We start from the raw sequence: 15,773 nt of genomic DNA, 5'->3' as shown, positions 1-15,773 counted from the left end.
AAGGCGTGAGTAAGAGTACAATTTAACACGGTAGTAATACAGTAACATTTTGTAAAGGTACTTTCATTAAAACAAGATAACATCATATTTCACAATCGGGACACTTTTTGAGTTGCACACATAGCCTAAGTATTGGCGACCCCTATCTGAACTCAAATAATGTACCTTAAATCTTTACTAGTACTTGCTATGATGAATGTGTTAAATAAACTTAAAAAACATCACTGTTAAATAAGTAGTTTAATTAACAGTGTTTTTTTGCAAACACTTGCTAGCTACCTGCGTAGCCATGCTGTTTCTGTTACACTTCCCTTCCCTGCAAACGTCATATAGCAACGAGAGTTCCATAGTAACCACTGAAACAGGCTTCCTGTTTACTAAAACGCAGATTTTAAAACTTTTAAATTAGACTGCTTTCCAGCAACTTCTGAGTAAAACGGAACATTTGAGTTTGTTCTGGGGTATGTAAAATAGTTATTTTTTATTAGTTGTACAAATCGCTGGAAGGACACTTTAAAAATATCAGTTGAGATCTCCTAGGATACTAAACCCGCCCCAGATGACCATCTCTACCAATTGGTGAAGAGAGCAGAAACAAGTTTGTCACCCCAGGAACTGGACCAATACTCATAACTTAATTGGATTTAAGTGCAGGATGAAAGTACACAAAATAGACAGTTTTCACGGTGAAGAATGAATTTCACTGTACGTGTCATGTTTTTCAAGGCCGTGAAACACGTAGGTCCTTAGTAATGTACTGGTTAAGTGTAAGCAAATCCACGTGGGCGAAACGCTTCTCTGAGCACTTCAGTATGTGACGCATTTTTGGTTGCTACCTGGTATGTAGATTGATTAGGCCTATACATGTATGAAAGATATTATACATATCTAGGTTGCGATGTGGGCAGTAAGTCAATTTAATAATCCACATACATGTATGAAAGAGAGATTATACATATTCAAGTATGGAGACGCAAAATAAAATTATCAACAGGAGTTGTCGCTGTTGCAGGAAAGGGTAGGCTACCTCTAATGTACTGTTTGGAAACATGACGATATAGTTGTATTCACTGAAGATAATGCAAGTCAAAGTGACTATGCAAAGTCGAATCATTTCTATGTGAAGAGGCCGTAATCTTAATGTAGTTTTCAATCTTTTTTTTTTTCCTACTTTGCACAGCGGGTTGATTTTTTTCTTAATTTACCATTATGTTTACACTGGAAATGTCAGATTTTTGGACAAAACAAGGCAAAGGCTAGTGACGTCAGGAATATGAAACTTGGAGAGTGCTATATTTAAATGCCAGTGTATTTATCAAACGTGTCCTAAAACATCTGGACTTGTTTTGAATGAGTTTTTTATACCATGCTCTAAAAAGAGGACTTATTGTTCCTTAAACTGTACTGTGAAGTGTGTGTTTTCTTTTTTTTTTTGTTTTTTTTTTGTTTTTTTAAAAAAAGCATTTTAACTAATAATTTTTAGAATTTGCATGATAATCGATGTCAACGTCAGGGTTTGATTTACAACACGTAAATCATTAATATGTAAATGTATATGTGTGAAAAAAAAGATATAGCACTGCTTTCTCCATCCAGCTGAAGGACTGTCCAGAACATCCTGATTTTATAATAGATTTTTTTGTTTTATCAATTCACATGTGTGTGTCTACATCACCTTTTTCTTTATCTATCTGTCTGTATCTGTCTGTCTCTCTATCTATCATGGTAAATGGTACTTGCAGGTGCAGTGTGGTAATCCAGCAAGAAACGACAGACACATTTTAATCCAGGGGTCTGATGACCAAACAGAAACAAACAATGATGGCTGGCAATACACAACGATGTGTATTGCACAGTAAATGATGATGGGTTGCAGTCCCGTTTACAATTAATAAAAATCCCACACAAACGATAATCCCAGTGAAATACCCCAAACACAAACACGGTCACCTCTCCCATTTTATATATATTACAAGCATGCTTATTTTTATCTAGCAATATTCATTATAAAGAGTGTATGGATAGGTCAGGTAAAATTGTTAAGACAAATGTTTGGTTTTTTTTTCCATACAGGCACATACATAACAACCATTTATACAGGACTCCTCTGAAATTCCTCTGTCCCAATTGTCATCAAATTAAGCCTGTCCTAAGAAAGGGATATATTCAGAATAGTCCAAAGTTGAAATGGGCTACCAGGGAGTAGTCACAAGGAGGGAGTTAACTATATAATGTTTGGTAATATTTTAATATATTGGTTACTTTTATTTATAGGAGCAGGGAAGTCTGATGAAAAGGTAGATCTGAGTAAAGATAAGAAACTCGCCCAGTTAAATAACTGGTTCACCTGGTGCCACAACTGTCGACACGGAGGCCACACTGGGCACATGCTGAGCTGGTTCAGGTAGGTGAAAGGTTTGTCTGACGACTTCAGCGTCCAGGCTTGCAGTGTTGTGATGGAGTACAGTTCTAGAACTCTGTTAGTAATTCCCAGCAGTCTCAGAACCCCCATGTTGATCATTGATGCAGAAACGGTATAGAGTATACACTCTGACTGCTGCAGTGTTATGTTTCATAACACTGAAAAAATAGAGAGCTGGTTTCTTCCCCTAAATGAATGTTTCCACAATTTATTTCTAAAGTTGGCAAAGGGTTTCTTATGAGTCAGTTTCGAGTACGTTTTATCTTTTTCAACTAATGAAGTCTTAATGTTTCATTTTTCTCAGTTAAGTCTTCTTTGAGTAAATTCATGTAACACTTCTATGAGTGATTTTGTCAAGTAGAGATAGAAGGCAGATGTGTGCTCTCTGTGCATTAAAGATAAAGTTAAACCCCTTGAATTAGTTTCTAATTCAGTTCATTGTATTTTACTCCAGGTCTGACCTTTTACAGTTATATTAATATCCCTGGAGTAAACCCTTCTGAACCTCCTAATAGGAATGAAAAACTGATTTAATAAGTTAGTGTTAAGGCTTAGAAATGATATAGTCAAATCAGTAGTTCTAGATGGGTTTGCTATGAAGAAATAATTAGATCCTTGAGATGACAAAAAAAACATTATATTGAAGTTTTAATTTGCTCTATATAAATATGAAATTGTGAGTTTCAGAAGAAGTGAGTGTAAAAAAAAGAGTATCCATAAACCAAGAGGTTGTGACAGCAGAAACTTCGTCATCATAATTGAAAATATTTGTAGAAGATCAGTAATTTATTGGATTACAACCACATGCAATCCGAAAGGTCTGCAAGAGGAGTCTATGATAGAAGTATTGAGAAGGTTGTGTTCGCTATGTTGAGTGACATTTTAAACAGAGGCCGTAAATATAATGTAGGTTTTAGTACAACTGCTTTTCTGATAAAAAATAATTGACATGACCATGTACATGTTATCTACCATTTGGAGATAGCTAAATTCCTTAAAATACTTAGTTGACCAATACCTTCCTGTTTATAAAGAAACATTTAATTACATGTTGGACAATTTCCTTAATTTTTTTTTTATTTGTGTCTTGTTTACAGTGATGTTTTCAAATAGTAATTTAATCTGAAACATTACATTTGGAATAATGTTCTTGTTTTTCTGTTCTAACTTCAGAGATCATACAGAGTGCCCTGTCTCCGCCTGTACCTGTAAGTGCATGCAGCTGGATACTACAGGCAACTTGGTCCCCTTAGATAGCGTCTAGAACGGTGTAAGGGATACCCACGACTTCCTAACTGGTGTCTTTTCAAATGGTCCTAACATATCTCATTGACAAGATGCATTCAGGACTTGAGTAATTGGGGGGGGGGGGGGGAGATCGGAGCCATTCATTTTGGAAGGCCTTCTCTGGGATGTAATTACAATTCAGAGCACCCTCAAGGAAAATTTACAAGCTGACACTGAACAGTCCTTGAACCTGCCATCAGAGACGAACCAATAATATCTACTGCCTCTATCTGAAGAACATCATAGAACAGCTTTGTTATACAAGATGTTGGATCCACTATTTGACAGGCTGTGATAAGAAGAAATTGCCAATAATCTGCTTTTTGATTGAAATAAAAGTAGCAATTGTACAGAGGTGAAAAGAAATGTTGCGTGATACAAAGCTTGATTTATATTTCCCCTTGATGTCATTTCTTTGGTGGGACAGGTTACAAATAAAGTTTCGATTTTGCTGTGTGTTTTTTTTTTTTGTGTGTGTGTTATTTCTGAAATACTAAATTTTTATATTTGTGATGTTTTAAAATTCTAACCTTTAGGTATATCAAACAGATGATATACTGATTGTCAGTTTTCCACTTTTACTCAGTCCCTCTGGGCTAATGATTTGATAAATGTAAATCTGGAGGGAAAAAATGTTCCCGATTTTTTTTTTTTTTTTTTTTTTTTTTAAATTTATTTATTTATTTAATTTTTTTTACATAAACAAAGAAACTCAAATAAAGCACAGTTTCATCAAGGCAGTTGTTTTTTTACATTACGTACCCCATTGGTGCTTGCAGACAGCTGTCTTGGCAAGTTGCTTTTTCATTGGTCAACAAACAGGTACTGTGAATTAAACAGTTATGGTGCAGTTCTACAGTTCACATTGCAGAAAGTGCAATAATGGAATGAAAGGAAGGTGCTGGCGAAAAATTAAGATAAATGTATAGATTTATTTTGTTTCATTTGTGCAGCGGGGGGGAGGGGATTTGATCACGTACATTGTTGACAAAGCCTGTAGAACCCCACTCTCCTCGAATAATCCATAAATTAGGCATGTATAGCTCACATTCAAACCATGAAGCACTGTCTCTGCTTTTACTAGGCTTCCAAGCCGTAGGCTGGGGAAGCCTATTGTTTTTGTTAGGATTATTATAATTTTTTTTTTCTGCCAAAACATGCTTAGAAACTCACAAAGTTTGGTATACTGGTAGATGCCTATGAATGATAGTCGGTAATATATGTATCGGAAACCACTTACTGCAGAGTTCTGAAAATTGCTATACATGTTGAGGGATAGTCCATGATTAACTGTTGTTAATATGAAGCTGATTGGTTCTGTGGTTTGGCAACCACATTGATTAATGTCATAAAATTACCATAAAAATATAAAATCAAAATTCAAACATCTTCTCTGAAACCGCTTATCCGATTGAAACAAAAATTGGAATAAAACATCTCAGTATGGTCATCTGTTCGCTTGTTCAAGGGTAGTTGTTACTGTTAAAATCATGGAGTCCACGCTGCATGACATCATCAACATACGCAACTGGCTATAAAACTGCCTATAACTTCTTATTGGCTGCACCAAAATGCACAAAATTTGACACGGATGTAGAGGACTATGGGATGTTGTGTCATGGTCAATATGGCGGCCTTTGATCACATGGTGTGGCAGCCATCTTGGATTTAATGAAAAGTTTGGACAATATTCAAGTCTTCTCATGAATAGTAAATAGTACAGCTGTGAAAAATTTTGTACATAGTGCGCTCATGTCCACGATTGATTCTACTTAAGGAAAAATGGATCGGTCACATGGTGTGGCAGCTATGTTGGATTTTGCATAAAATGCTTAAATAACAGCTCCTCATGAGCCCTTTGGCTGATTGATGTGAATCTTGGGTATACGTTATCTTATTATTATTATTTGTTTATTTAGCAGACGCCTTTATCCAAGGCGACTTACAGAGACTAGGGTGTGTGAACTATGCATCAGCTGCAGAGTCACTTACAATTACGTCTCACCCGAAAGACGGAGCACAAGGAGGTTAAGTGACTTGCTCAGGGTCACACAATGAGTCAGTGGCTGAGGTGGGATTTGAACCGGGGACCTCCTGGTTACAAGCCCCTTTCTTTAACCACTGGACCACACAGCCTCCTGGACACGGTCTCACATATTTTTGGTTCTCCTTTGAAATAAGAGAACCAAAAATAAAACAACATGTTAAAAGGGACTTTTCACAGTATGTTGCTAACGTTTTCTTTTATTTATTTTTTTATAGGGTGACCAAGGTCTTTGTACTGTCCTCTAAAAAAGTTAGTCAGGAAAAGTTCCTACATCAACAAACATGACTGCCATGAGCCAATCAATATGGGTGACCTGCCAGTTTTGCAATTTTTTACCCTGAAATAACACATACCCACCACTGGGGACAGCTGTTAACATGGAAAAGTCTGCAAGGTATGGAAAAAATATAGCAAGGTATAGCAAGGTATAGAAAAAAGTATGTTTGTAATTTATTAGATGTGGCTTTTGTTGTTTTACAAAACTGGTGTTTATATGAGCACTATAGGTAATGCAAGTAGTGTAATGTGTAATGCATACATAGTTTTATATAGTATGGTTAAGTTCTGCTAAAGGTCAAATTTAAAGCTGGCTGTAAAACTTCCCATAATTTCTTATTGACTGCAGATGGTTGTTATATAACATGCAGAGTTCTGATTGAAGCAAAAAATGAGCATACATGATCTAAGTATGATTATCTTTTAGGGTTGTTCAAGGGAAGTTGCTACAGTACAAAACATGGCTGCTGTGGGCCAATGAGATTTCAGCATTGATCATCTAACCAGTGATTCCAATATTTTGGCCAAAATTGACACAGTCAGCTGTGTCAAAAATGATTTGTGATAACGTTTCATCTATAACAACCAAGGCGCTTAAATTTCACACTAACTGCTTGGAAGCCGTAAAGTTGCTCGCAACTCTAGTTATTATTATTATTATTATTAGGCTGTCAGGCTGGCTTGGGAAGCCTATTGTTGTAAAGATTATTATTATTTATTTTATTGTTGTTTGTCCTCCCAAAACTTTAAACTGCTTCTGTTCGCATGCTGTGTAACCAATCAACATGAATCTTGGCAGGTATCATCCTGTGTAGATTACAGTTCATATGCAAAAAAAATTGCAATCCTGCGTTAGCCAAGATGGCGGCCTGACGCATTTTTTGGAAAAACCTTTCAAAATCTTCTTGGGAACCGGTGAACCGATTTATCTGAAACTTTGCATATGTCATCAGCAACCAAACTGGCTTCAAGTTTAAGAAGTAAAAGTTGCTGCAATAAATTTTACTATCAAAATGGCTGCCACCAAATTCGCCAAAACGCGCTCAAACATCAAACTGCTTCTGTTTGCAAACCGTTTAACCAACTAACTCTTAACTTGCTAGGCATCATCCTGGGGACAACGGAATTCAAATATGGCAAAATAGTATTCTTTTGTAAAACAAGATGGCGGCCAGACCTACGTTTCGTTCTTAAATTTAAAACCGCTTCAGTTGAAAAATGGTTTGTTTGATTAACTCCAAAGATGACAAGCATAAACCAATATGGTCACCTAACGCATTTCTTTAAAAACCTTTCAAAATCTCCGGTCAAATGTAAAACTAGCTTATAACTCCTTACAAAGTACAAATAGGTTAATGGTTACTATGGAACACATATAGGATACCATATATGCTTTATTCAAAAATTACCTTGATTGTGACCTTTGACCTCTACTTAAGGTTAAATATAAAATTAGCTTATAATTCCTTACAGTGTGTAGATAGGGTCATGGTTACTATGGTGTTAAAAGTTATAAAGCATTGTGAGATAAAACTAATGCACTATTTGAATTGAAACTGCTCCATGAAAATGATCTGTTGCTGACACTTGTGCTGCAGTGCTACAGCTTTCCAAAATGTCCAACTGGTACTGAGCTTGGAAGCTGTAAAACTGCCTTGTTGTTGTTGTTGTTGTCAAAAACAGGAAGGAAAGGAAGGCCACAAAAATAGAAATTAACAAGAACAATTAAAAGTGTACAGTTCTTTTTTGATCTTTAACAATTAAAAGGGAGTGACTTTCTGATGTAAACAAGTTGCATTTGAGATCCAAAGGAACAAGATCATTAAATGAAAAGACATGCTGTACATTGTTTATTTCAGCCCTTGTGCACAGGTAAGAAAAAATAGATTTCACTTGGAACTAAATATATATTTTACCTCAACTTTTTTGACTGGATACTTGCATCAAGTTTCACAGACATTTTACATAAGAACATAAGAAAGGTTACAAACGAGAGGAGGCCATTCGGCCAATCGTGATCGTTTGGTTGTTAGTAGCTTATTGATCCCAGAATCTTATCAAGCAGCTTCTTGAAGGATCCCAGGGTGTCGGCTTCAACAACATTACTTGGTAGTTGGATCCAGACTCACACAATTCTCTGTGTAAAAAAAAAAAAGTGCCTCCTATTTTCTGTTCTGAATGCCCTTTTATCTAATCTCCATTTGTGACCCCTGGTTCTTGCTTCTTTTTCAGGTCTCCCATGTGTTATTTATAATAGACATTTTTATTGCCTGCATGCAGTACCTTACACTTTTCTATCTTAAATGTCATTTGCCATGTGTCTGCCCGGTTCTGAATGCTGTCTAGATCATTTTAAATAACCTTTGCTGCTGCAACAGTGTTTGCCACTCCTCCTATTTTTGTTTTGTCTGCAAATTTAACAAGTTTGCTTACTATGCCAGAATCTAAGTCATTAATATAGATTCGGAAGAGGAAAGGACCTAATACTGATCCCTGTGGTACACCACTGGTTACCTCGCTCCATTTTGAGGTTTCTCCTCCAATTAGTACTTTCTGTTTTCTACATGTTAACCACTCCCTAATCCATGTGCATGCATTTCCTTGAATCCCTACTGCGTTCAGTTTGAGAATTAATCTTTTATGCGGGACTTTGTCAAAAGTTTTGAAAATCTAAATAAACCATGTCATATGCTTTGCAATTATCCATTGTCGGTGTTGCATTTTCAGAAAAATCAAGCAGGTTTGTTAGACACGATCTCCCTTTCCTAAAACCATGCTGACTGTCTCCCAGGATACTGTTACCATATAGGTAATTTTCCATTTTGGATCTTATTATAGTTTCCATAAGTATACATATAATAGAAGTCAGGCTTTTTGGTCTGTAGTTACCTGGTTTCGGTTTTATCTCCCTTTTTGTGGATCGGAATTACGTTTGCAATTCTACAGTCTGTCAGTACAACCCTTGTGTCAAGAGACATGAACTTGGTTAGCGGTTTGTAAATAACTTCTTTAATTTCTTGGAGTACTATTGGGAGGATCTCATCCGGCCCAGGGGATTTGTTTATTTATTTATTTATTTTTTAATTTTATTTTTTTAATTTAGTCGTTGCCACTTAGTTTTTTTTTATTATTTTCTCCCCAATTTGAAGTGCCCAATTATTTTTAGGCTCAGCTCACCGCTACCACCCCTGCGCTGACTCGGGAGAGGCGAAGATGAACACACGCTATCCTCTGAAGCGTGTGCCATCAGCCGCCCGCTTCTTTACACTCTGCAGACTCACCGTGCAGCCGCCTCAGAGCTACAGTGTCGGAGGACAACACAGCTCTGGGCAGCTTACAAGCAAGCCCGCAGGCGCCCGGCCAGACTACAGGGGTCGCTGGTGTGCGGTGAGCCGAGGACATCCCTGGCCGACCTAACCCTGCCTCCCCCCGGATGACGCTCGGCCAATTGAGCGCCGCCCCCTGGGTCGGCTGTCCTGCTCTAGCGAGTGCTTTTACTGGATGCACCACTCGGGAGCCCCCCGGGATTTGTTTATTTTAAGAGCTCCAAGTCCTAATGAAAAAAAAGGACATTGTGAAACTACATTTTTAAACACAGGAACATAAAACTGTTTTAAAGTATAGCAGAAAACCAAGCATTTCCCAGAAAAACCATTGTGAAAGCCCCATTGAATGTGCAGTACTGTCAAATAAGAGACACTGTAGGAAATTACAATGATCCTGATTTTTTTTTTCATTCATTTGTAAGTATTATTTTTGTTATTTTTAATGCACAAAAGCTTTTTAATAGTCTGACAACTATTTCTGTAGTTTGCTATTCAATTAAAATAAACCGATTTGGGATATTCACATTGTTACTAGACCTATTCTCCGATAGTCCATTTAATATTTGTTTTTATATAGGCTATTTAATAATATATAGATTTATCCACTAGTAATATACATAAGAATGTTACCATATAAATATATACAGTGATATATTGCCAGGTTTCAAAAGGGAGGGTTTCCATCTCCTTTCCATTCTGTTTTTGGCACTGCTATTTCTCATTTATCGGTCTCTCTAAACAATTAAGGTCTACAGTTAAAATAGCAGATCTATCATTTCACTTGAAGTTTGACCCTTGTAGGTATACGTACATTTAACCGCAATGCTTCATCTACTGATCTATATAATTTATTTGTTAATGCAAGGAGTTTGGTACAGTACAGTATAAGTGAAGCGTCAGTGAAGAAACAAGAACAGAGTTACAGTACTTTCACGGAACTTATTTGTGCCCAAAGTGTGACACATGTTTACTAATAGGGAGAAAAACATAAACACAGAATATATAACAAATGATATGCTTATATGTAACGTTATCAAGCTTGTATTATTCAAACCCTTTAAGTTAACTTTCCTTGTATGTTTACAGATGGAAGACATTAAGGCTGGGACCAAATCAAAACTTTGACAACCCGCTAATCGCACTTAACAAAACTGTATTTAATAGCGTTTTCTTTTTATGAGTAGAAGAAATAAGATACCAAAATAAAAAGCTATTAAATACAGTTTTGTTAAGTGCGATTAGCGGGTTGTCAAAGTTTTGATTTGGTCCCAGCCTAAGTCACCTAAAAATAGAAACAAAGGTCATTCTCCAAAAGAGTGATATTGGTTTAGGTCTTTTTCAGCTGATACTAGAGGAGGAGGAGGAGCCCATCATTCACTTGACTTTATTTAAAAAGGATAGTACTGGGGGGAATCATGAATAATTTTCAGAGCTTCATTGTAAAGACCCAAGTCTGCAAAACAGAAACAAAACGTATAATTATTTGATTTGGCAGTTATTGTTGGCAACAGTGAATATAGTAGAGAGTCCCAATAAACACCTCCCTACAAAACTGGGGGTTGATTAGTTGTAGTCTGTTTTACCTCACTCACACCACCTCCTTGTCTTAGTATCTGAATAGATAATCACCCCCTCTTGAATTAAACCTCAACCTCACAAACCTCACAATACAGCTGGTACCTGAAAATGTTATCTATTGTCTAGGAATGAAAATGTCAGACTGGTATTGTAACAGAAAAATAAATACAAAAACAGAGTCAGACACCAACATTCCATTTCACCTCACTCAGACAGCTTGCTTACTAAAAAACCTTGATATTATCCCCTATAGATCTGTGTTTCCTCTTCATAAAACAGCAAAATGTATTAAAATCTCCCACAGCAGCGGCACCCTGAATGTTATCCATGTATTATCAATGCAGTAAAAGAGGAGGTTAAACAATACAAGGATCTATTAGTACTTACCAAAACTGTTATTGTCTTCCTGCAATGGCATACATGTGCCAGCCATAATGGTTGCTTTCGTTGTAACTCGTCCTAAAACCTCTACTACGCCACTTAATTCTTCCACTAGCTAGAGGGGAGGGAAAAACAAAATTCTTAATTAAACTAGAAACAATATTCCTCGTGTGTCAAAGTAAAGCAGCCTTGCTTACTAAACAGACTGAAAACTTGTTATGTTTGTCTTGGAGGCCAGTGAGCTCAACTGCATGACAGAATGTGTGTACTGATCATCTGACATCTTCAGGCCCTATAAATTATCATGTATGCAGATCAGCAGTGAATATAGTTCCTCCGGTTCAGGTTTACCACCACATGTTTAGTACTAAGCTTTAAATATATGTCCTATGGTGTTTTAAACCAAAAAAAATAACGTTGCCTCTGTTTTACATTATGGAGTTTATGAAATGAAATAGCTTTACAAATCAGTCTGCTAAATAAACAAATAATAATTAAAAATGCAGTACTAGAGGCGCAAAACAATTACATCCCAAAAGTAGACAAATCTAAATCTAAAACAAAATGGCCAAAATGATTTAATAGAGCAATTAAAAAAAATATTCAGCGAAAAAAGGCACTTTACAGAGCGTTTAAAAGGGACCAAAAACAAAGTACACAGAAAGAGTACTTGGAACTGCGAACACAAGTCAAAAAGGAAGTTAGAAAGGCCAAGAGAGAGATATAAATCAATATTGCTAAGGGGGCTAAAACCAATTCCAAAATATTTTTCCAATATTATAACAGCAAGAGAACATTCAAAAGAGGAGGTTAAATGTCTAAGAGACACAAATGGCAAAATCATAGATGAAGAAAAAAAAATAGCAAATATATTAAATGATTACTATTCACAGGTTTTTACAAAGGAAGACACGGACAACATGCCCCACATGTCGACCTGTTCCTATCCAATTTTAAAAAACTTAAGCATAACAGAGGTAGAAGTGTTAAAGGGACTAGGAGCTCTTAAAATAAACAAATCCCCTGGGCCAGATGAGATCCTCCCAATAGTACTCAAAGAAATTAAAGAAGTTATTTACAAACCGCTAACCAAGATCATGCAACAGTCTCTTGACACGGGTTGTACCGACAGACTGTAAAATAGCAAATGTAATACTGATCCACAAAAAGGGAGACAAAACCGAACCAGGTAACTACAGACCAATAAGCCTGACTTCTATTATATGTAAACTTATGGAAACTATAGTAAGATCCAAAATGGAAAATTACCTATATGGTAACAATATCCTGGGAGACAGTCAGCATGGTTTTAGGAAAGGGAGATCATGTCTAACTAACCTACTTGACTTTTTTGAGGATGCAACATTGAAAATGGATAACTGCAAAGCATACGACATGGTTTATTTAGATTTCCAAAAAGCTTTTGACAAAGTCCTGCATAAAAGACTAATTCTCAAAATGAACGCAGTAGGGATTCAAGGAAATGCATGCACATGGATTAGGGAGTGGTTAACATGTAGAAAACAGAAAGTACTAATTAGAGGAGAAACCTCAAAATGGAGCGAGGTAACCAGTGGTGTACAACAGGGATCAGTATTAGGTTCTCTGCTATTCCTAATCTACATTAATGATTTAGATTCTGGTATAGTAAGCAAACTTGTTAAATTTGCAGATGACACAAAAATAGGAGGAATGGCAAACACTGTTGCAGCAGCAAAGGTCATTCAAAATGATCTAGACAGCATTCAGAATTGGGCAGACACATGGCAAATGAAATTTAAGAGAAAAGTGTAAAGTATTGCATGCAGGCAATAAAAATGTGCATTATAAATATCATATGGGAGATACTGAAATTGAAGAAGGAATCTATGAAAGAAGACCTAGGAGTTTATGTTGACTCAGAAATGTCTTCATCTAGACAATGTGGGGAAGCTATAAAAAAGGCCAACAAGATGCTCTGATATATTGTGAGAAGTGTTGAATTCAAATCAAGGGAAGTAATGTTAAAACTCTACAGTGCATTAGTAAGACCTCACCTAGAATATTGTGCTCAGTTCTGGTCACCTCATTACAAAAAGGATATTGCTGCTCTAGAAAGAGTGCAAAGAAGAGCGACCAGAATTATCCCGGGCTTAAAAGGCATGTCGTATGCAGACAGGCTAAAAGAACTGAATCTATTCAGTCTTGAACAAAGAAGACTACGCGGCGATCTGATTCAAACATTCAAAATCCTAAAAGGTATAGACAATGTCAACCCAGGGGACTTCTTTGACCTGAAAAAAGAAACAAGGACCAGGGGTCACAAATGGAGATTAGATAAAGGGGCATTCAGAACAGAAAATAGGAGGCACTTTTTTACACAGAGAATTGTGAAGGTCTGGAACCAACTCCCCAGTAATGTTGTTGAAGCTGACACCCTGGGATCCTTCAAGAAGCTGCTTGATGAGATTCTGGGATCAATAAGCTACTAACAACCAAATGAGCAAGATGGGCTGAATGGCCTCCTCTCGTTTGTAAACTTTCTTATGTTCTTATGACCTACTGATGCTAGGTGACAACCTAGCTAGTAGTGCCCAAAGACATCAGGTGAGAAGTGCTTTAGAAGCTACACAACTCCCACCAGGGAAAATGGTGAAAACAGGGAAATTCATGAAATACCAGTACAGCAACTCGACAACATACTGATGAAATGTATCCTGTCAGTGAGGGTTCAAAACAGAGAAGAATTCTGAAGTGACTAAAAACCGGGACTTTAAAGATTTTCAGCAAAATGTCAGGACACCTTTGATGGAAAACCGGGATTGTCCCAGCTAAACTAGGATGTTTGGTCACCCTAACTATAACTGAAGGCCATGTCAAATAATTATTATTATTTATTTATTTAGCAGATGCCTTTATCCAAGGACGACTTACAGATACTAGGGTGCAGTTGCAGAGTCACTTACAGTTACGTCTCACCTGAAAGACAGAGCACAAGGAGGTTAAGTGACTTGCTCAGGGTCACACAATGAGTTAGTGGCTGAGGTGGGATTTGAACCGGGGACCTCCTGTTTACAAGCCTGTTTCTTTAACCACTGGACCACACAGCCTCCCAGAGGGATTTAGAGACCTTTTTTATGTGACAGCATTTATTCAACATTTCAGATTTATTGCCATTTGACTCATAAAAGTGTGTTTTATTTCATTGAGTTTTTTTTATTAAATTTTTGGTGGCCAAATGAGACAGGCTGCACCTGTGGTGCTTCAACACAATCTTACAACTTTGTGGAAACTAAAGCTGTAAAATATCAGCAGTAGCTCAAGGCCAAATTGGAACTCAGGCATAAACATTTAAATATTAAAATAAATTGTTGAATTGTTGAAACCTTTCACAGTTTAAATGATATTATTATTAATTTGTAGCTAATCTAACGGGATGCTTTTTTTTTTTTTAATTCAGTAAGCATTTGACAATGAATATTCAGAGTGCAGTCCACCCCTTTTCTGGTGCGGCACTGATTAGAGCACTCTACAGTACAGTTCCACTTCTTTCAGTACGACAGGAACACATTTCTTGACGCTGACATCAGAAAACTTTATCCTGATGAAAACAGAAGCATCGGAGTTTGACAGATCTTTTGAATAAATGAAATAAAATCAGGTAAGACTGAATTTATGGTATCGATGTATTATTTATTTCTTAGCAGACTTACAATTTTACAAGATATCACATTATTTACAACACAATTACATTATTTTTTACATACAATTACCCATTTATACATTTTTTTTTTTTTTTTTTACTGGAGAATTCTAGGTAAAGTAACTCTTGCTCAAGGGTACAGCAGCAGTGTCCCCACGTGGGACTGAACCTTCAACCCTCTGGTCAAGAGTCCAGAGCCCTAACCACTACTCCACACTGCTGCCCTATACATTTATTATATAGAGAGCATACCGCTAATAATAATAATAATAATAATAATAATTATTATTATTATTATTATTATTATTATTATTATTATTATTAAATTACTACAATAACATTACAAGAAAGAATAATGTAATAATAGATGGGGGTAGTCTTTATTATTTTTATTTATATAAGCTATTGCAAGTTAGCACTGCATTGGTTAGAATAAATAAAATGGCAATTACTTTAGATTGCAATACGTTTTGTGGATCATTTACATCAATAAACCAGTGATGTAACTTAATAATACTTTACTTTGAAAGGAAAGGCTTGTCGTTTGTTAAGCTTCCACTTTATTAATATACATTTTTATTATTGTATTTATTACATGACACACAATTCACTTATAGAATTCTACATACTGATGGGGAACTGCCAAATGCATGGGTGCTTGGGAACAACACATAAAGTAGCAGAAAGGTCTTGGTAATGATGTTGATTGAGATTGTGTAGAGTCGCAGAACAAACTTATTGGCACCCTAAGCTTATTATACCATAGGTATAAGT

At 36.3% G+C, this 15,773-nt stretch overlaps 2 protein-coding genes and 1 long non-coding RNA gene across 5 annotated transcripts in view; 2 read left to right on the top strand and 1 right to left on the bottom strand.

Annotated features, from left to right (window-relative positions):
* The window catches only part of LOC117394914 (GATOR complex protein MIOS-like), a 20,961-nt gene extending 16,794 nt beyond the window's left edge, over positions 1 to 4,167 (top strand). Inside the window, exons 10-11 of the mRNA XM_059012143.1 lie at positions 2,275 to 2,404; positions 3,596 to 4,167. Of these exons, the coding sequence (XP_058868126.1) occupies positions 2,275 to 2,404; positions 3,596 to 3,686 (221 nt within the window). The 3' untranslated portion in view covers positions 3,687 to 4,167. The remainder of the gene's footprint in view (positions 1 to 2,274; positions 2,405 to 3,595) is intronic.
* Positions 4,168 to 10,259: 6,092 nt separating this feature from the next.
* On the bottom strand, positions 10,260 to 14,275 carry LOC131732350 (uncharacterized). The gene is made up of 3 exons (XR_009325460.1): positions 14,231 to 14,275; positions 11,324 to 11,432; positions 10,260 to 10,811 (listed from the first exon to the last, which is right to left on the bottom strand). It is a non-coding gene; the product is annotated as an uncharacterized LOC131732350 (long non-coding RNA).
* A 544-nt stretch (positions 14,276 to 14,819) lies between these two features.
* LOC117394167 (collagen alpha-1(XXVIII) chain-like) overlaps positions 14,820 to 15,773 on the top strand; it is a 63,405-nt gene continuing 62,451 nt past the window's right edge. For all 3 annotated transcript variants that reach the window (XM_059012133.1, XM_033992203.3, XM_059012126.1), the window contains exon 1: positions 14,820 to 14,957. The gene's annotated coding sequence lies outside the window, so the exon portion shown is untranslated. The remainder of the gene's footprint in view (positions 14,958 to 15,773) is intronic.

Source organism: Acipenser ruthenus, chromosome 3, assembly GCF_902713425.1.
Source record: "Acipenser ruthenus chromosome 3, fAciRut3.2 maternal haplotype, whole genome shotgun sequence".
Taxonomy (NCBI): domain Eukaryota; kingdom Metazoa; phylum Chordata; class Actinopteri; order Acipenseriformes; family Acipenseridae; genus Acipenser; species Acipenser ruthenus.
The sequence above is the reverse complement of the archived record's forward strand: the minus strand, read 5'-3'. Positions and strand labels throughout refer to the sequence as shown.